The 23045-nt window shown below is 39.7% G+C and overlaps 1 protein-coding gene across 3 annotated transcripts in view; it reads left to right on the top strand.

Moving 5' to 3' along the window:
* msraa (methionine sulfoxide reductase Aa) overlaps positions 1-23045 on the top strand; it is a 505366-nt gene that overhangs the window by 147559 nt on the left and 334762 nt on the right. For all 3 annotated transcript variants that reach the window (XR_011954689.1, XM_072557547.1, XM_072557557.1), the window contains exon 2: positions 11183-11251. Coding sequence is in view for 2 of the 3 variants with exons in the window: in XM_072557547.1 (XP_072413648.1) it covers positions 11183-11251 (69 nt within the window). In the remaining variant the exon portion in view is untranslated. The remainder of the gene's footprint in view (positions 1-11182; positions 11252-23045) is intronic.

The raw sequence follows: 23045 nt of genomic DNA, 5'->3' as shown, positions 1-23045 counted from the left end.
ATTGGTTTCTTAAGAAGAAAGGAATTTGCTCTCTTTTTTTGACACAGATTTGCTCTTTTCATGAGCTGCTGCATTTGCAGTTGAAATGAAGGAACAGCAGATTTTTCCATTTTACCCTTTTAGTGCCCTGCGCTTATTATTGTGGCCCACAGCTAGATAGATTTGTATTGTTGTTAGACGGTTAGTGATTTGGTTATTCTATTGAGTGGGCCTTATGTTTTCATAAGTTAGGGATCACCTGATATCGTAGAAAAATTCATTCTTCAGAAATCTAGGTCTAAAAGCATTTTTGTGTGTTTGTCCATAATGAAGTGTTAGTTGTTTGCATTATTACAATATGTGTTCTCAAACAAGAAGAAATACACTGTCAGGGTATTGACTTAATACCATTTATAGATAGTAATTAAATATGGACTATTGACTTTGTTAGAATGAGCATCTCATTTAAATATCTGGAAACTTTATGGATTCAAAAGGTTGCTGACCCGCAGAGATCTCCAGCATTTGTTGTCTTCAGTACAGATTTCAACATCTACAGTAATTTACTCCTTCAATAAGAAAGTATGCTGAATTGAAATAGCCACAGCAATCAGCTGACCGCATAGGTTAGCCAAGCTTCATTAAACCAACATAGAATTTACAAAATTGTTTGAATTGAAATTAATATTTTTATCAAAAGACTGAAAATAGTCCTCCCATTCAGGTGTGAAGAAACCCTTGAATCCTAGCTTTGATTTACTTCTGTATGATGTTTCTCATATTGCGAAAGAAAGATATCATCTATATTTATGAAGATGGAAATGATTAACTTGGACACAAAAATACACAAAGCAGCTTGTATTTTAAGGAATTGCTTTTGTAGAGCAAAGGATTTGTGACTGCACAACTGAAGAATTCATTCTGTCTGATCGCAGGAAGGAAAATGTGCTCGCTGAGGAAAGTTAAAAAGAAGCAACAAAACCTAGAGGAGTCAAAGTACAACTGAAGAATTTGCTACTGCTGTTAATAAAAGAGATTAACAAACAACTGTAGTTTTGGGTTAACATCTTTATACTTCAAGGGTACCCTGCAGAGTTTAAACAATGTATTCCTTTCATCTTTCTTTTGTACAGATTGGGTCTTGTAACTTGGTCTACAATTATAATTAACTTTGATCTTACAATTAATGTTAACGAGAATCCCAAAATCTTATAATACAGTGGCGGGGAGACCAAAAAAATTCCAGAAATAAACTAGGCACAGAATAGCATTTCAACAGTTAAGCTGAAGCTGAAGCAAAGTTATAAAATATTGCAGAGGTGGAAATGGTCAATTCTGTGATTGAGTGGAGATTTGATTGGCATTTTTGCAGTAGCAAATATTTCAGTTGTCCTTTGACTCCTCTGTTTTGTTGCGTCTTTTTACTTCTATCAGCAGGCACTTTTTCCTTGATTTGAGAGAATGTATTCTTCAGTTCTGAAGTCACAAATCGTTTGAGACTAGTCTGGTTCAGTTTCAGACAGTAGCCAGGGATGGAGTCTGTGGCTCACTTCCAATATTTAGACGGAGGAATTTTTATTTCATCTAGTCATGGTTGATAGACCTTGTCTGTTTAGAGAGTGGAGGGGTGGGGAGAGGTGATGGTGAAGTTGAACTAATTGTCATGCTGCTATGAGTGTGAGGATTTTAAAATCTGCTTTGTTTTAAACTGTCTCTTTTAATTCAAAGTCAGATATATTAATGAAGAGGGGTTATCTCCTTCAATTTCCACCCGTTGGGGTAGCTCAGTGGTTAGCACTGCTGTCTCACAGCACTGGGGATCCTGGTTCGATTCTACCCTCTGGTGACTGTCTGTGTGGAGTTTGCACATTCACCCAGTGTCTGCGTGGGTTTCATCCAGATGCTCTGGTTTCCTCCCAAAGTCCAAGGATATACAGGTTAGGTGGATTGGCCATACTGAATTGCCCGTAGTTTCCAGGGATGTGTGAGCTGGATGGATTGGCGATGCGAATTACAGCATTGCAGGGATATGGTATGGGGTGAGTCTGGGTGGAATGCTGTTTGGAGTATTGATGTGGACTCGATAGGCTGAATGACTTGCTTCTGCAATGTAGTGTTTCTATAACAGGCCTCTGTGATTTGGTTGCCATGGGGACTCCACATCATCCTATTGAAACCCAAATGCGAGCTTCCACACCGAAATACAAAGGCAGAGGCAGGTGGCCTGGTATTGTGCACATTCATCGATGTTTTGGCATTCTGATTCAGACACCCTGTACAGAGACCTAAAATGTTCTTAGAGAGACTAGCAGGGCAACCATAGCTGCTGTGAACAACAGGTGTACAAAAGGGTCACCAGGTAGAGTCAGTGGGATCGAAAGATGGGATGTATAGAGACTTAAAAGATACTGTACAATTCTCCCTGGCATTGTCTTGAGGAAGAGTTGCTTTGCTACTGCAAGTTGTTTTGAGGATTCTTAAAATACTAAGGAGAATTTTTTTTCGTGGATGTTGCACATTATGACTCAGCGCAGCAGCAAGAAGTGAGCTTTTTGAAAGCTGGTAGTAATGTTAATCAGCTGTCTCTAAAGACTACAATTCTACTGACAGTTTGGTGTAAGATAAAAGCATAGCGATGGTTTTAATTGTTAGGAAGTAAAGTGGGACATCTTACATGTAGTTTAGTTTTGTAGATCTCTACCGGATATTTAGTTGATATAAAACAGAAATTGCTGGAAAGACTCAGAAGCCTGGGTTTGGGTCCAGTGACCATTCTTCAGAACTCAGATGTTGATTTTACTTCCTTTATCACCTGTGGTGATCCTCAAGTTAAAACATCCACCAGTCATCTCTCTCGAATGAGAAAGAAGTGCTATGGTCTGATAAGACTTTGGTGTCTTTAGCTTGCCACTAGGAATTCAAATCTATTAAAAATTAGTTTATCTGAATGGCAAACCTAATAGTAAATGTCAAAACTGCCATGTTTTTGGATGGTGTTGCTGTGGGTGGCATTGACAAGAGGAACAGAATGGCATCAAGAATGGATATTTGGGGTACTTTAATCCTGTTATAATGCTAAAGAAAATTGTGTGAGATTCATTAGCTAAGAACAGAGGCAGGTTGGAGCAATCCTCCACTGCTGGACAAAGGAAGAGAGGCATGGAAAACTGTTGAAAGCCAAAAGCAGTTATAAAGGATAAAGAGGGGATAGTTTGTCAAGGTCACATACACATTTCATAGAATCCCTACAGTGTGGAAGCAGGTCATTCAGCCCATTATATCCATACTGACACTCTGAACAGCATCCTACCCAGGCCCACCCCATCCTGTAATCCTGCATTTCCATGGCCAGTCCAACAATCTGCACACCTTTGAACTGTGGGAGGGAAGCTAAGCACCTGGGAGGAAAACAAAACCAAGCAGACACGGGGGGAATGTGCAAACTCCACAAACAGACAGCTGCCCGAGAGTCGAATCAAACCTGGATCCCTGGTGCTGTGAGGCAGCAATGATGACCACTGAGCCACAGTGTTCTGGTTGATGCAGCAAAACATACTGGTTAGGGAGAGTGCCAAGAAGCCTTGCCAATTACTTTAGGATTGTGTATGTGTAACAACAGTGTTTGAGTGGTATTACTTACTTCAATAATCCAAGATAATCTGAAGCTTTATGATGCGGATTATTTTACCTGTGTTTCAGGAGAGGCATGCTTGGCTCTTTACTCCTTGCTCTTTAGCTAGCCACTACGTTCCCTCCCTCGAAGCCGACAGATATGCTGACATCATTCCTAGCATTGACTTCTTGTTTTGGAAGTCACTGTCACACATGAACTTGGGCGTGCATGCAAAATAAGAAAACAAAATTACAGGGAATGTTGACATGAGTGTGAAATACTTTCAGAGAATAAATCTAGTCAATTGAAGATCACTTGGAATTAGCACATCATTGATAAGGCCTAATTTTTCAAAATTGGAAATGATCATTCCTCTACCTTTTACTATTTATGTTGCGAAATGTGGTCTAGAACCACATAATTGAAGAATTTGGTTCTGGTTCAAAGCATCATAATTAGCTATAGTAAGTTTGACGTGAGCTTAGATCCAGTTTACTGTAGCCCCCTGCAGAGTTTGTGCATTAATACTTCAATCTGATTTTAGGAATCCAGCTGAGCAATACCATACAGGAAATACCTGCAATAAAGAATTGTTTCTTAATGTTATCCAAAATGTAAGTAGAATTTCTATCCTTCAACATGCATTCTTGTCCAGAGCAAGTGTAAGTCAAGAATTCAAAAAGATTAATTTATTTAATTCTCCATAGCATTTTTGTAAAATGGTAATTAAATAGAAAAGTTCTTGACCAAATTTTCCAGAATGATTCTTTATGTAAGCTTGTGCCAGACATTTCAGAATTCAAAGGGCATTTTTCAAAGAAAATTTGAAGTAATCTGATCAGAACAGGAATGCTGTAATCTGCAGTGACCAAAATCAGTTCTTCATTAATAGTTCTTTATATAGACATGTAACTATGTTTATGTGGATACAATGTTAACATCAACAATAGATGACTATGGACAGAGAAATGGTAGCAATGTAGGGTGAGAGTACAGGGAAAAAAAAAGTCATTAAATGCTACGTTTCTGATACACTAGGTATTTCACTTATAATGAGCATTTTGGACAAATGCAAAAATACTTGATTGAATTAAGCCTACTTGACGACTTATGCAAAGCATTCAGGCTAAGCTAGTGCAATATTATTACATCATCAGATGTGTTGATCTAGAAGTTGTTTAGTGCCGCACCTGCATTCCAAGGTAAGATGGGTATGTTTAGTTTGTTTATCATGTCATCGGTTATATTCGATTGGAATCCAGATTAGGGTGAAAACTATTAAAGAAATTCTTTACACCAAACTCAGAGTTGACAGATCTTTCAAACCTTTGAGAGAAATAGGTGTGCACCAGTTGTTAATTTAACATGATAATTTGCTGAGCAAATCTTGGCTGCGATGGTCAGGAAGGATCCAGCAGGGATTCCATTTAAAAGAGGCATTCCTATTAATTGCACATCATTGGGTGTTAACTATGTTCAGACAGTAGATGACAATAGGAATTGAACCTGGACTTCTGAGTGTATATATAGCAGGCTGAGAGAAGGTTATTTTTGTTCAAGATGACAGGCTGCAATGTATGCCTCTGTTAATTTTAAAAAAACACAGTTGTTAGCAACTAATATTGGGCTCCAGTATTCTGTCTTTCGCAACATGTTAGTTCAGGTTTTAACAGTCCCCTTCAAATAGGCTAGTAGCAGGCATGGCCTGTTAACACTGGGCATTCTGACTTTATCCTGGTTCTGGATTTCTATGATCTGTTTTGTATTATTTGTTCTAATCACTGGTGATGTGGCAGATTGGCTTTGGGACTAGGTGGGAACCTGGATTGTTGAAGCAGACATTATAGTCTACAAGTACTATAGGGCTGCAGGCAAATTCTTGTGTGTTTCTCATCGGTCTGCCGATCTTCTGAAAAGGACTGACAACCATTGTTGGAATATGCAGCATGTTTGTGAACATAGATGAATATCAAGGCCATTGATGATTCACTCATCCTCTGTATCACCCTTACATTGTCCTTGCTATTAGGTCCTGAATGATGACAAGGGATATCAATGGTTACAGCTCGTGATCCTTGTGCAGAACTTGCGTACAGATGTAGAACATTTCTGCAATGAATTAGATCATGAATTTCAGACAGTCAGCATGGTGAACCTCTCATGTAGAGGTCTGCAGTGCATTCCGTGTGTTTCCAGATTTGGGATTGTGTACTATCAGACATCAGTGCATTGACTCTGTTGTCTTGATGCCATGCAAAATTTCTAGGTACAATTTGAGTTGGACTACGCCATGCCATTAGCCACTGTGTGTAAGCTCACAGGTTGCCTGGTGCACCAAACATTTCTTTGCATATGTCCATTAGTAATCTTAGCCGGCAGTTTTCTGCTTGCAATCAAATTCTTAAATCACTGTCTTCTTCTGGATAAGATGCTAAGTGGATGCCAAATCCGTCTGTGACCAATCTCATGTGGTCTTTTGAAGTTCAGGGAGTCTTCCTAGTGTCCTGGCCACCATTTAATCTGCAACCAACGCCATTGAAAGCAAGTAAACTGGTGTTAATTTAGTTACAGTTTGTGCTAATTTCATATCAAATAATATAACTATACTTGAACAAGAAATCAATTACAGAGAAGCACTTTGGAATATGAAGGATGCAATTTGGATTAGAATGCAACGGTCAAGCTTTAAATGTAGCATTAAAATGAGTAAATGTTTATTTAAAAACTTAATCCTGCAATCAGTGCAACATTTCAAATGTTGGCAAAAAACAAGTGAGCTTCATCTTTCCTGAGTTGAAAGTTCCTCCCACTCATTCAGTTTTGAACATGTAAAGATCTGAACAGCACAGAGTGGAATAACACAATCACTTCAAATGCAGGCTTTTATAACTTACATTTTGTTATCCTGTTCCCAAAGATCTGGAAGAAATTGGAAATTGTTCAATGTATCTTTTTTAAAGTGAGCCAGTGCTACTTCTGGTGACTGAGCTTTGAGAGTGTTTATAATTCTCTTTCATGTATTATTTTCATGTAAAGAAAGTCAAAATGAGTCAATAGTAGTCATGATTTGGAGATGCTGGTGTTGGACTGGGGTGTACGAAGTTAGAGTCTAGATCAGAGTGGTGCTGAAAAAGCACAGCAGGTCAGGCAGCATCCAAGGAGCAGGAAAATCGACGTTTTGGGCAAAAGCCCTTCATCAGGAATAGAGCCTGTATTTCTGATGAAAGACTTTTGCCCGAAACGTCGATTTTCCTGCTCCTTGGATGCTGCCTGACCTGCTGTGCTTTTCCAGCACCACTCTAATGTAGACTCTGGTTTACAGCATCTGCAGTCCTTGTTTTTACCTGTACAAAGTTAAAAATCACACAACACCAGGTTATAGTCCAACAGGTTTATTTGGAAGCAGTAGTTTTCAGAGCACTGCTCCTTCAAACAATCCAGGTCTTTTTCAATATATAATTTCAGTTACATCACACTGTAAACGTTTGCTATAAATTTTGTGTCTTACAATCTTATTCTCCACAACCACCTGATGAAGGAGCAGCGCTCCGAAAGCTGGTTCTTCCAAATAAACCTGTTTGACTGTAACCTGGTGTTCTCTGATTTCTAAGTGAGTCAATAGTAAAATGTGATTTTAAATTCCGCACAAATTTAAAAAAAAGAGATAGCGAACAGCACTGAAATGGTTGGAAAAACTTTGCCCTGTTCTTTCGACCAAACTGGTTGATACATGAAGGCACAATTTTGAAACAAAATTTCTAAGTAAATACTTTAATTTCATTCAGTTGGGTAGCTTCTGATGTGCATTATCTCATTTATGTGAAGGACGTTGCAACAATTCTACCAGCTCTTTTCTCCTGGTTTGATGCAGCTTTGCTATATAAATAGTTATTACCTCTGACGGGATTCACAACAACAAAGTACATTACTTTTTTAAATTCAGTGTTTGAGCCACGCTTGACTGGGTAGGCATTTATTGCTTATCCCTATTTTCCATTGAGAATGTAGTGATGAGCTGTTTTCTTGAAGTCAGAAGTTCGTTTAGTGTAATAACAGACACAAACAGTGCTGTTCAGGGTGGAATGGGTGGTGGAGGAGAGTGGAGGTGGGTGTTCCAGGATTTTGACCCAGCACGACCCTCTCTCCCTCGTAGCCCTACAAACGGATGAAAAAAACCACCATTTCGACTGGGACAACACATCTATTCTGGGACAGGCTAAGCAAAGACATGCCAGAGAATTCCTAGAGGCCTGGCACTCCAACCACAACGCCATAAACAAACACACAGATCTAGATGCCATCTATCAACCCCTCAGAAAACGAACAGGAAATGACATCACCACAAACCCCAGGAACCCCATCCAGGAGAAAGATATAAATAGAAAGCAGGAGACAACAGCTTCGCTTCACTTGGAGGTCGCCACTGATGATGTTACCTAGCCAGGTAATGAAACGTCTGGATATCAAACTACAACTCAGCGAGCAAACCTACACCCTAAATCTGATGAGCTTTCACTAGAAGGCTGCATAAATCATGGACACAAATATTATAAGTGCTTTTTGAGTTTAGTCCCCTTTTGAGTTGACTCCTACATGCCTAACCTGGCCATGTTTGCTGGCACTTAGGAAGTGTGGCTTCCTCGCTTGAGCTGGATTCTTGGCCCCGTCAGACTTCACTCCTAACACTGTAAGCACTTCACAACAACATGCTAAAATGCATATGACTGGGAATTCTCTCATAAGTTAATCAACACAGAGAGGCTTCAATCTAACATTGTTTGTGTTAACATAAAAGGTGGCTTGTTTATTTTGATGGAGCCAATTTAGTAAAGATGTTTGTACTCATTAGAGGTGGAGAAACATATATGTTATTACATATAGTCCGGTTTATGAGTATGTCGAAGAATGTGGTGCTGCAAAAGCACAGCTGGTTAGGCAGCATGCGAGGAACAGGATAATCGACGTTTCAAGCATAAGCTCTTCATTAAGAATGAGAGGGTGGCCCAAGGGGGCTGAAAGATAAATGGGAGGGGTGGGGTTGGGTGGAAGGTAGCTGGGAATATGGTAGATAGATGAAGGTGGGGATGAAGGTGATAGGTCAGAGAGGAGAGTGGAGCGAATAGGTGGGATGGAAGGTGGACAAATTGGACAGTTCAAGAAGGCGGTGCCAAGTTTGAAGGTTAGATCTGGGATAAGGTGGGGACAGGGGAAGTGAGGACACTGGTGAAATCCACATTGATCCTGTGTGGTTGGAGAATCCGAAGGTGTCAGGTGGCTAGAGTTTAGCCATGGAGGTGGACCAGGACTTGCATGTCCTTGGCGGAGTGGGAGGGAGAGATAGTTCAGCCACAAGGGTTGTATAGTGCGGGAGTCCCAGAGATGTTCTCTGAAAAGTTCTGCAAGTTGGCGTCCTGTCTCCCAATGTAGAAGAGATCACATCGAGAGTAAAGGACACAATAGATGATGTGTGTGGAAGTACAGGTAAATCTCTATCAGAGGTGTGGGTGCAGGTTATTCACTTCTTGTGCCAGGGGAAGGTGCCGGGAGTGGAGGGTAGGTTGGATGGGGGGCCTAACAAGGGAATCGTGGAGGAAATGGTCTCTCCGGAACGCAGATAGGAGTGGGGACAGAAATATATCCCTGGTGGTAGGGTCTGTTTGTAGGTGGCAGAAATGGTGGATGGTGTTGTGATGTATCCAGAGGTTGGTGGTGTAGAAGGTGAAGGCTGGTTGGGGGTGTGGGATTCTGTCCTTGTTGCGATTGGAAGGGTGGGATTTAAAGGTGGAGTTATGGGAAGTGGAGGAGATTCATAGGGAGGGGAAATTGCTCTCTATGTGGTCTCCTCTACATTGGGGAGATAGATTAGCAACTTGTAGAACATTTCAGAGAACATCTCTGGGACACCTAGACTAAACAACCCCACCGCCCTGAGGCTGAACACTTTAACCCCCTCTCCACCCACTCTGCCAAGAACGTATAAGTCCTGGGCCACTTCCACTGCCAAGCTCTAGCCACCTGATACCTGGAAGAAGAATGCCTCATCTTCAGCCTTGGGATCCTCGAACCACACGGGATCAATGTGGATTTCACCAGTTTCCTCATTGCCCCTCTCCCCACCTTATCCTAGATCCACCCTTCGAGTTCGGCACCACCCTCTTGAACTTCCGTCTTCCTTCCCACTAATCCACTTCACCCTCCTCTCTGACTTATCACCTTCACCCCCATCTTCATCTACCTATCATATTCCTAGCACCAACCCCCCTCCCCTCCCATTTATCTCTCAGCCTACTTGGGCCTCCTTCACATTCCTGATGAAGAGCTTTTTCTCAAAATGTCAACTCTCCTATTCTTTGGATGCTGCCTGGTTGGCTGTGCTTCTCCAGCACCACACTCTTCGACTCTGATCTCCAGCATTTGCAGTCTTCACTTTCCCCAGGTTTGTGAATATGTATGTTTTCAGTTTTTGGCTAACAGGATTGTGCCTCTGAATGTACTTCTAGCAATTGGGGTCTTAATGATTATGGATAACATGCTAATAAATGCAAAGCAGGTTCCTGCAGTTTACAGTTGGGAAACCTGACCCATCTGAAATGTTCTGAGAATTTAACAGCAAACATTTGTGGTCAGTAATAAGTTTTGTCTCTCACCTAATTTTGTGCCCCTGTCTACACCTTTCAACCCTTTGGGCAAGCCTGAGATATTCTGCCACATAACTTGACTCTTACTAGTATGTAACTGGAGAAAATTTCTGATTATCCAACAGTGGATCTCAGATCCACCTCCTGATGCTGTCTGGCTTACTGTGTTCTTCCAGCCTCCCGCTTGTCTACCATGGATCTCAGACAAGCAGGCAGCCAATTTTGGGGCAGTGGAGGGATAGAGTTGGTGCTATCATAGGACTAGATACTGTCAGCATTCATCTGTAAACTGATGCTGTGCATAACTCAACAAATCCAACTGTCATCTATAAACTGCATACTCATAATGTGCGGATCTAGATGATGTTTCATAATGTTGAAGTGCAAGTCTGTGTCGTGCTTAGGATTATTGAATAAATCTGACATGGTGAAGGAGCTGCATTCTTCCTTTGGCACTGGCTCGGTTATTTGCATGTTAGTGCCATGTTTTATTGCCCTCTTAGAGACTGGGCCACCTTATTTTCATTATCATTCGGAGTCTTATTTTTACTTTTGTTAAGTTACAATAGCTAGTAGGTAGAAGAGTAGAAGACAATGCTATTTGAAGAAATTTATTTTTGTGTTCTATTTATATTAATATTTTGATTACATAAACTCAACAGTAATAAAACATATTTAGTATTAAGTCCTCCTGTAATTAATGCAAGTGTATTTGTAGGCCACTTTTGAATCTGATTCAATATTTTGTCTTTTTTAGAGGTTAAATTTATTGTAACTTCACATATACATGATAAAGTAGTTACATAAAATCCATGCAATATGTTCCTTTGATTCAGCGAATTTAAAAAATCCTATCCAAAGGAAACAATTGGGTTGACATACTTCCGTAATTCAATCAGGTGACGTGTACTTCTTTGCTCTAGTTTTAAAAGTCTTGCTTCTTATTTTTCAGAGAAACATCATGTCAATGGAAATAGGACAGTTGAGCCATTCCCCGAAGGACTACAGATGGTCATGTTTGGTAAGTTATTCTTGAATGCAAATTTAAAGTACTATATGTTCTAATTAGATGACGCAGTTATGGAGTTAAATAGAAAGGGGTCATTTCTCAGGTGTGGCCTGATCCTTTCCTCGCAGGTGCTTGTGACAATTCTCTCCATCTCCATTATAATAATTATATTCAGAAATAATGTGCTGATTCCAGAAATGTACTATGTTTAAAAAAAAGGATGTACATAGTATTTACGGGGAAAAGGAAACAAGTTTGATTTTGAAAATAACAATGAACATAATTCACATCATTACACTTAAATATTAGGTATTTGAAAGACTTTTGGAAAAATCAAATTCATTGAGCTGATGGAAAAATTAAATGAACATTTTATTTGTGATGATCCCTGTGCTAGCATGGGACTAAAAGGGCAGTTTTCAAATGGGTTTTTAATTAATTTCTTCTTTGATTTCTTGAGCTGTACCCATAGAATAAATTTAAATTAACATGAATGCAGTTCCGAGTCCACAGCTTTTTTGAAAGAGCTAACAGCAAATTTCAATTCTTGGTCAGAATGATTTCTGGATCCTGATGTGGAAGTGCAGATGTGGTGCAAAGTAATTCTTGGGCAGGAATTGTTTCTGCAACCTAATTACAGCAGCAGTAGACGCAGGATGGAGATTGGATCAAGGCAAGAACCAGCTCAGTTCAAAAGACAACCCCTGTTGAGGCAGCTGGAGTTCGTCCACAAACACAAAGTGCAACCTGAGCAGAGGGCACTGTACAGGGAGGGAACTCATGGGTCTATACATGACCTCATACGGAAAACACAGATGAAGATCTCAGGTAGTTTCCTCCGTCAGTGACAAAAACTTCCATTTATATATTGCCTCTAATGTAGAAGAACCTCCTAGGCATGTGGAAAATTAAATACAAAGCAATTAGGGGCATCGAGAGGATCTGTACTTTAAATGTTAGTCTTTCATTCGTTTTCAGATCCTAAAATGCTTGCAGTATGTTACCAGAATGCTTTGTATTTATTTCAGTCTGCATTGTATCCTAACTCTCCAGAGAACCATGGCAATTTGCTGTTGCTATGAATTTTGCATAATTTCTTTTATCAACAATTGAGCCATGATGGGCTGTCAACATTTATTGCTGTCTTTTTTGTCTCTGCTACACTTTTGCCTCCCAATATATTGCTGCCTCTTTCTCCATGCCATTGTTCTGATGGTGCATTGAACCCAAGTCACAAAACACAAGTCCAATTCTGACCCTTGAAAGAACTGAAAACAAGCTTCTTAATTGCTTTAAGTGACTAAGAGTTTGGATGGGACCCCTATTTGAGCTTCAGCCAACATGGTCTGAAATAGGAGTATATCAATCTCGTGCTAGGAAACTGGCATGCTGATCTAGGTGGGGTAGGGTGTAGTTTATGCAATCACCCATCCTTGAACTTGCCATGTCTAAAAATCCACAATATTGCCTAGAATTGCATCACTTGAGTATAACACTGTTACAGAATAGTAGGATATAGGGAGCCAACAATAGTTTATTGACCATTTAAAAAAAATTATTCAGCATACCAACTTTATTCATTATACTTTTTAACTGCTATACAACATTCAAACTATATTTTCATGAATGTTGCATATGCCCAACTAAAACTACACTTTAGAGGTAATTTCCTTTTGAATGAACTTTGAACCATGGTCCTGTCAAGAGACAGACACTTAACAGTGCACAATAAAACACAAGGTAATCCAGGAGATGAAATTGTTTTATATTCGTAGTGAAGAATGGACTGATAGTATTTTGCAGCCCATTTTATACAATATCCACTTTCAGGTCCTGATGCTCTGTATTGTCTTCCTGTTTACATTTATGTGTAGCTCCACTTGCGTTCAGCTGTAAGAAACTAGAGATTGTGAAAATAAAACAATTAATGGTAGCCCACTATTCTGTCTTCTGGTATTCTTATACTGGACAGGGATTTTTGGATGGGGCATGATGAACCACATACACAATGTTACTTAATTTCTTGTCATCTTGATGCTCTTTATTTTGTAAGTTGAAACAAAACATGGTTAGGTGAATTGGCCATACTAAATTGCCCGTAGTGTTAGGTGAATGCGCAAATGTAGGGGAATGGGTCTGAGGATGTTGCGCTTCGGCGGGTCGGTGTGGACTTGTTGGGCTGAAGGGCCTGTTTCCATACTGTAAGTAATCTAATCTAATCATGAAGCATTTTGAAAAGTAATTGGTCTGTAAAAATATTGACATGATGTATAACTGTAGAGGTTTATAGTACAAAAAGACATGGAATACCATGAAAGTATGTTGCATAACCTAAGTATTCACTGCATGAAAATATTTTTCTCATATCATCGTCACTTCTTTTAAATCTATGCCATCTCATTTTTATTCCTTTTATGATAAGTCAAGGTATTTAAGCTGGCTTGGGATTTGATGATAAGGAAAAAAGTGAGAAAGATGACAATTTGTTAGACTTCAGTACTTGGAGCCTGACAGCTAACAGAGATATACCTGAGATCTGACAACAGATATTAGGAGAACTGAAAATTATGCATTAATTGGTAGCATGCCAGTGCTGCATTGTAGGAGGATTTGAGTGTGATATGAACTCACTGAATGCCTACTGCTGATTTTTCTTTTGGATAAAACAGAATTAGTTGTCGGCCTAATATGTTTTCACTGTTTGTTGCCTTCAACTGAGGGGGTAGTACAGCTAAGTGGTTCACCTCTGGAAGATGTGTAAATAAATTGAAGGGCATAATGTCACAGGTTGCTTTTTGTACACATTCTGGCAGTGAGCACCAGAGTAACATCTGCGTGGGAGCAATTTGCTGGCTTTCATGATTAGGAGCTGTTCTGTGATGCAGAATGTAACTGAGAGGGAAGAGGAAACCCTTCAAAGTCAGGCAAAAAAGATTAACCATTAAATCTTGAAGGGTTGCAGTATGGCAGAGACAATTATGGAGCTAATGTATTTGCACAATGTGTGCTTTCATTGAATTTTAAATTCACTAGCCCTTTTTATATAACCCTTTAAACTAGTCTATTTCTTTGTGTTTCAATGCAATTTCTATTTATATAGATGGAAATGTAGAAAAAGTATCTATTGTAATTGCTGATATAAATAACCTTATTAAAAAAAGCAGTGTTTCCTTTTGGAATTCTGTTCATTAATCATTCCTGAAAAGACATGAAGCCCATTGTTTAAGAAAATAATCATTAAGAAATCAAATTGATAATTTCTCTCCAGTACAAAGCTGATATAAGGATTACTTTCAATACAGAGAATGTTACAGCTGATAGCTTCTGTTTTGCTGGACAGCTGTTGATATGTTTCATAGAGTTCTCAAGGTTAGCAGAGCAATAGAGATAAATAAATTCAGTGAAATGAGCAGACTGTGGTCTAATATTTGAAATGACAAGGTAGAACATCAGACCGAGTCTCTTGTAGTTTGACCATACCATATTCCACCAGGTCCTCTGCTCTACTAACACTAAGTTGACAACTGTTCAAGATTGTTTTGGAATCTGCATGAATTAAAGACTAACTTAATGAATGCTCTTGTGAACAACACAGGAGAATTTCTTTGAAGCATCAAAGAAAAATTTTTTTCATTATTTTTACAACTAATAGACTATTATTGAAATAATTGGAGATTTGGGTGGAGGACTGCTGTCCATTCAACTGAATGGGGCAGCTGTAGGCGAGTGTTCAGGTGAGGAAACCTCCAAACATATTCCTCAAAGTATTGATAATCTTTGTAAACCTGACCCACTACTTTAGAATCATTGTAGGTGGCAAAGAAAAACCCACCATCCTTTTGATCTCTCTTTTTTTGTTTACACATTTAAATTTCTGACATCTTGTGTCTGTTTTGAGTGGGAGTTTGAGATAAAAGATTGACAGCAATTGAAATGGTCAGAAAAAACAGCTGAAATATTAGTCGCAGGGTACACCAACAGCAGATAACTATAGGCTGACAGGAGATGAAAGTGAATAGAGTCCAATTTGGCAGAAATGCTTCAAAAGAGTAAAACAAGGAGAGGATGTGATATGGTAGGTTGCAACTACTTATTGTTATATCCATGAGAATCATGGAAATATTCAAAAGTAAAGGGGTTTAATCACTGTAGTATGACAGAGTCTTAGTTCACAAAAAGGATTCGTGCCATCTATTGGCACTGCACCCAATCCCACCCAATCCCACTGACGGTTGTAGGAGCAACCGTCAGTTATGATGGTGTAGCCAAGCTGATATTTCTTCCTCTGCTGTTGCCTGAGCTGCCAGTGGACATACCGCATTTGGTTGTAACATTCCACAAATAAGAAAAATGAGCAGAGAATCGGAGGATCCAAAGGGTGAAAACAAAGGTTCGTACTCATATGTGAGTTTAGTGGTAAGACAATGAGGAAGAGTCCTGGAGACTTTGATAACTTCTTCAGCGTTTTGTAGTTTCCTTGTGGAATATCTGAAAGGTGTTGAACATACTTACCCTAAAGATCCGAGATGGTTTATCATTTATTCATTTACAAGATTTTGCCCCTCCTCCAAGAGGGGAAACGAGATGGCACCATGCCTGGCTCCAAGTGGGCAATCAGAGATTGCAAATGCCATCACGTATTTGAACTTGTGCTATTATTTTAGTTGTATGGCTGATAAGGACTTTTAATTTGTTGTTATTTTCTGATGTATCTATGAAATATTAAATGTGTATAGTTATTTATTTCCACGCCCCACATTACAGACACCAGTGACTCCAAAACCTGCTTCCAATGGAGGCAGCTGGTCATGCGTGTACTACAAACTACACCCAATCCCACTTAATGACAACAGGAAGTTGTAAATTTCAAAGATTACATCAACTTTCAGTTGCAACTGTACTGCATTTTATTCATGCAGAGCGTTTGGAAAATTTCAAAATTGCAAATGAGCTATTTCAGTTTCCAATACTGTATCTGTATTTTAAAGCAATAATTAAACCAGCTGTATTTGTTGAAACTCTTTTCTGTTTTAAAATGAAAGAAGTATTTTTGAAAGAGATCAGAGATTTGTAAAATGGTTGCAGACTTAATAGGTCACCACAAGCTTCACAATAATGAATCCTATAATGCATCTAAGTTTTTCCACATTTAATATGTGGAGCAGGTTACCACTGAATCATGCCATAATATTCTAGAATTGGCTGTGCAAATACCACTTAATCTTGTCGTCTGCCAAAGCTTTTGTAGGTGGATCTTAAACTATTGCCTTCATCAATGAATTATTAACGCCAATTAAACAAGGTATAAATCTTTGGATCCAAGTTGTATTTATTTTAGAAACAGAATTCCATTTTATTGATTTATAAACTTATCACAATTTCAATACATTTGATGGATTAATAAAATAGTTGTCAAGGCATTACTTTCGCATCTGTACACCAGGTATTTTTTAAAATCACATGATGGAGAATGCCTCTCTTCTGGCAAAAATGCCAAAAGAAGTCAGTAATCTCAAATCCAGCCCCTGAACAAACACCTTCCTGTTGTCATTAAGTGGGATTGGGTGTAGTTTGTAGTTCATGCATGACCAGCTGCCTCCATTGGAAGCAGGTTTTGGAGTCACTGGTGTCTGTAATGTGGGGCGTGGAAATAAGGGAAAAGCTCCACTTTATAGAAGAACCTAACATAGATAACGAAAGAGATAAGGAACAGCATGAAACTAAAAGAAAGGGTTTACATAAATGCAAAAAAAAGTACAGACCCTGTTGAACAGGACAGATCCAAAGAGTAGCAAACGGCTTCCAAACTGCACACTAGAGCTACTAAAATGGATTATTGAAAGGAAACTTGCCAGGGGCATCAAAATCAATAAGAATGAATTTTGTGGTTCATAGAATTCCTACAGTGTGGAAGCAGGCCATTTGGCCCATCAAGAGCACAACAACCCTTCAAAGAACATCTCATACAGCCCCACACCCCCACCCTATCCCTGCAACCCCCTGCATTTCCCATGGCTAATCCACCTAGCTTGCATATCCATGAGCAATTTGGCATGCCAATCTACCTAACCTGCACATCCTTTGGACTGTAGGAGGAAACTGGAGCACCTGGATGAAACCCGTCACGGGGAGAATGTGAACACAGGCCTCTGGCGCCGTGAGGCAGCAGTGCTAACCACTGAGCTAACATGCTACCTTAAAAGAACCATAAAGAGAAAGTGAGTCATCCAGAGAGATGTTGACCTACTAAAGATTGAAAGTGGGAATGCTGTGGGGGAAATGTCAGACATATTGAAGAATTATTTTGCAACAATATTTATAGAGTAGAAAAGGAGGATAGCTTGCTGGAAATAAATTAATAGCAGATCAGGAATATGGCCTGAATAAACTAAACGGAAGTAAAATGAGGAAATTAATAGAATTAAAGAATGCTAATTCTTGGGACCTGATGGCTTCCAACCAAGGGTGTTAAAGGTAAATAGGGACCGCATTATAGATGCTGTAAACTATAATCCTTCAGATTTCCCTATATACAGGAATTGTCCTGGATTGGAAAATTGCACATAACAATCCACTTTTTGATAAAAGTGAAAGAGGAAAACCAAGGAATTACAGTTAGCCTAATATAGAACATAGAACAGTACAGCACAGAACAGGCCCTTCAACCCACGATGTTGTGCCGACCACTGATCCTCATGTATGTACCCTCAAATTTCTGTGATCATATGCATGTCCAGTAGACTCTTAAATATCCCCAAGGACCTTGCTTCCACAACTGCTGCTGGCAACGCATTCCATGCTCTCTAAACTCTCTGTGTAAAGAACCCGCCTCTGACATCCCCTCTATACTTTCCTCCAACCAGCTTAAAACTTGTGTTAGCCATTTCTGCCTTGGGAAATAGTCTCTGGCTATTGACTTTATCTATGCCTCTAATTATCTTGTATATCTCAATTAGGTCCCCTCTCCTCCTCCTTTTCTCCAATGAAAAAAGTCCGAGCTCAGTAAACCTCTCTTCATAAGATAAGCCCTCCAGTCCAGGCAGCATCCTGGTAAGCCTCCTCTGAACCCTCTCCAAAGCATCCACATCTTTCCTATAATAGGGCGACCAGAACTGGACGCAGTATTCCAAGTGCAGTCTAACCAAAGTTTTATAGAGCTGCAACAAGATCTTATGACTCCTATCTCACGCCATATGCTTTCTTAACAACCCTGTCCACTTGGATGGCCATTTTAAGGGATCTATGTACCTGCACACCAAGATCCCTCTATTCCTCCACACTGCCAAGAATCCTATCCTTAATCCTGTACTCAGCTTTCAAATTCGACCTTCCAAAATGCATCACCTCGCATTTATTCAGGTTGAACTCCATCTGCCACCTCTCAGCCCATCTCTGCAGCCTACAACTGCCCTCTGTACTCTCAACGACACCTCCAACCTTTGTGTCATCTGCAAACATGTTGACCCATCCTTCAATCCCCTCATTCAAGTCATTAGGAAGCACCTCTACGCACGTTGGTGTAGTATTTTGGAATTCTCTTTGATAAATGACTTTAGATACTCTATCAACTGTTATTTTTAAGACAGATAGATAATTCTTTTGCATAGCAAACATTTAAGGGATAAAGGGCCAAAGGCAGGTGTGCGGAGTTTGGCTACAAATCAACCATGATCTTACTAAATAATCCAGGGACTGAATGGCTGATGCCGGTTCCAATGTAGACAAGGTACAAGCAGGTTTGTTGTCAGTGCATTTCATTTGTATAGCCAGATACCCTTTTGGAGTATTGAGGTGCACCTATTGATATGGACCAAAGCTACCTTGGAGGTTTAGGTCAGAGTCATTTGTGGAGGTAGTTCTCAGATTGTGGTCAGGGATTTTTTGGATAGGTCAGGTGCCATTTGGAACTGTCAGTTATAGATAGGATTATGCATCAAAAGGTACATAAACCATCTAGAACTGTCCAAATTGTTAACACCTATTGGGAATTATGAGTAGGTTCAAGAAGTGCTGATAAGTGTTGTTTATGAATGAGAATGCTTTTCCTCACTGTAGTCTGCAATAAAGAGATTTAGATGATAGATTAGATTAGCTACAATGTGGAAACAGGCCCTTCGGCCCACCAAGTCCACACCGACCCTCCGAAGAGTAACCCACCCAGTCCCATTTCCCTCTGACTAATGCACCTATCACCATGGGCAATTTAGATTAGATTAGATTACTTAGTGTGGAAACAGGCCCTTCAGCCCAACAAGTCCACACCAACTCTCCGAAGCGCAACCCACCCAAACCCATTTCCCTACATTTTACCCCTTCACCTAACACTGCGGGCAATTTAGCATGGCCAATCCACCTAACCTGCACATTTTTGGACTGTGGGAGGAAACCGGAGCACCCGGAGGAAACCCATGCAGACACGGGGAGAATGTGCAAACTCGACAAAGTTAGTCGCCTGAGGTGGGAGTTGAACCTGGGTCTATGGTGCTGTGAGGCAACAGTGCTAACCACTGTGCCACCGTGCTGCTCCATTTTGTTTCTCCTATGTGAATGGGTATCTGTGAATATTTAATGACTTGAGCAAAGGAGGTAGTTGTGGTAGGTAGGAGTAGCACCAACTTGGTGTGGGGATATTAGGAGCCATGGAGGATGGTTAGATGTGCATAGATGGCACAAGATATATGAGGGATCATAGGAGGTTTACTCAAGGATGTGGCTTGGCATGGACATGATGTGGACATTGAGAGGGTGAACGTGGGAGTGATCTTTTGTGGTTTTATCTTTATTTTTAAACTTTGAGCACAGTGCCTGGGTCCTAAGTATCATGATCATGGATCAGAAATGCAAAGTACTGTCAAAATCTGTTTTTTAAATGATGGCTGCACAGCCTAAAATGACTGTGATGTACATTGGCTTTCTAGAGAGAGAGAGAGAGAGAGACACCCACCCACGAATGTTACACCTACACACATGCAAAGGGAAATTATGCAACAGCCTTTCAAATGGTGGAAGAGGCAACTCAAAACAGACTGGACCATGATCTCTTATGAATACAAAGGAGCTGGCAAATCCATGCTGAACAGGAAGCTACCCCTTGCAGATTATGTCCCAAACTTCAGTCGGATTTGTACTTCTTTTGAATGTTCTATTATGTACCGTCTGGGTTTGCATAATAGCATACTATGAAAGTCACAGTTGAAGAACTACCCATCAGTCATTCCAGTGGTGCAGCTATAGACCTCCTTTCACTCTAAGTGCTAGAAGTCAGTTAGCCAGCAGCCAGACAAAAGGGAAACAGGACAATTGACGGGCTGTTTCTCACCTGAGTGCTGGAATTCAACCACAGTCAAAGGTAATGAGAATTACAGAACATCAACCAACCTGCCAAACTAAGGTTCAGAAAACTGTCTGTTTAAGCACCAGTGTAACCTCCAATGCAATGGCCACAATCTTCAACAATCTGGTCCTTGTGAACATTTCCAAGACTAATCTGTATATGAGTTTTTTATTACTTTTATCCTTTTTGACTCGCCTGTTATTTCTATGTATGTACGCTGTGTTATTAATCCTTCTCATGGTTAATAATATTAAACTCCACCTTTGTTAATTCAGGAACACCTGGTTAATTGGCTACCTTTTTAAACTTAAGTTCGTTTAGGTCTGGGAGAAAGCTATCCACCAGCGAAGGGGTACGTTTTTAAACTAACCTCTTTAGAACCAATTGACTAAAGAGTGGAAGTATTCTGTCTGAAACTTTGGGGAACAACTTTGCCTGGAATCTGGGTGTAGCTTGAGGCAGGCTTTCCATCCAGTCTTCATTGGGAACTATATTTATTTTAAAGCTTATATTGGCTGAAATGTATCCATGATATCATATTTAACCTGAGTTAATTTTAGGATGATAAAGAATATATGATATTTAGTGTTTGATTTATTAACTCTTGTATGGTAAAAATTCTTCAATTTGAACATTGAAATCTGTGGCTTCATTTTGTTTGTAAATTTCCAGGATTTTGAATTTCAAAAATTACTATGTCCAGCGAGCTCCAAACATTGTAAAGCCAATCCACCGTTTGTCCCATCAAATTCATAATACATGCAAGTTATATTTTATGATGAATAATTGCCCTTAACTATTGCCATCAACACCTTCTGTATTGTTTGAGACTTGCATCAAGTGTACATTGTAATTTTTTTAGAAAAGATTTTCCTCATAGATCAGATGGAGGCAGTGTAACTCAATCCCTGGTACTTAAAAATGTGGAATTATTGTCATTCTTATTGTTTAATCAATTATGATCCCATGGATTGAACACACTGATTTCTGCAAAATGCTCCTGAACAATTAGATAACACTACTCCTATAAGTCCAACAGCAAGAACCACCAGAAAAGCAATCAGATCACTTCCATATTTCTTTCTGATCTACCACGCCATATTTCTCAGCAATTAAAATTGTAATGTGAAAAAACAGAATTAGAAAAATCACTGAACTTATACAAGACCTTAGCTTTGGAACAGAAAGGGGCTAAGCTCCTTATAAAGCGAAGCAGGAAATCCCAAACTGAGTTGCAACCATTGTGTATTGGATCCATGCCAATTTCTGAACTGTTTAGGCTTATGCTGGAGTTACAGTATGTGTTTAGAGGAATAAATGAAGAATTTTGACTAAAATCTTACTACAATCTCTGTGAAGAGACATCATATCATAACAAGAATCTTTTGGCTGATCAAGCGCTGTAACCTAAAAGGAGACCATGTTCTTCACAGTTTTACATGTCAAGATGTGACTGGGCAAGATGTCTTTAGGTGCCGGTTAATATACTTGCACAAAGTAATTCTATGTTTATTTATGAATTTCAGTGAAGGAGTGAGTAAGGAAAGTAGTGGAAAATATGAGAGGTCATCTTAACCCTTTAGTGTAACAAACTGGGAGGTGTTTATTTGAATTACTCATACAACGTCTGCTACCTTCCTGCAAGTTGTAATGTAATCAGCTGTTCTAAACACGCCAGAAGGACAACCATTCTTCTTGAATTCTACCAGTTCGACTCCACTGATGTTAAAAGGTCCCAACTAAAGGCCATAGCACCAGACAGCCATAACGCCTTCCTCATGAAAGCAATCTGATGGTGAAACAAGTTAGAGAAGAGTGTCAGAAAGCTTTTCTTGCGAAAGCATTTTTCTTTTGACAGTTTTCTTGTGGATCAGAGGCAACAACCCTCTCCCACCCCACACTCCTTCTTATCTTTTTGCTGTACCCTCCCACATACAGTGGGCAGAATCTTCCTCGCTCCTGAAAGACATGGGCAGCATGGAGTCAGTTGGGGAAAAAAGGATGAGATTGGCAGAAATGAGACACTCAACATCAAGGGAAAAAGGTCTGAATTGCCAATCAGGCTTTGAATAACAACATGGGAATCTCATTAATGAGTGGTGAGAAACTTATTTGCATCATCTGCATGCAATAGCATAGAGATGCCTGATTTCCATTTTTCTACCAAGTTAAAAACTAGATAGTGACAGTTATGACAAATTTCAAAGCAGGTATCTGCCATCTCTGGCTTAGCTGTTACACATTCAGGCTTCTATTTTGGACAGTAGTTCCCAACTCCTCTACTCCTATTCTATTGGCAGTGACTGCCCACATCCCTGACATGGAGGTTGGCATTGGACAAGTGCCAGCTGCATTGTCACTTCATGGCACACCTGTCAACTCATGTACAATATGGTTCTGCACTTCAGTGCTGCACTTTGGAATGCACTGACAAAGTGCCTATTGGTTTGCTTGGTGGCACAGTGATTAGCA

The sequence above is a fragment of the Chiloscyllium punctatum genome, chromosome 3 (assembly GCF_047496795.1).
Source record: "Chiloscyllium punctatum isolate Juve2018m chromosome 3, sChiPun1.3, whole genome shotgun sequence".
NCBI lineage: Eukaryota > Metazoa > Chordata > Chondrichthyes > Orectolobiformes > Hemiscylliidae > Chiloscyllium > Chiloscyllium punctatum.
This window is presented reverse-complemented; position numbering and strand designations above follow the sequence as displayed.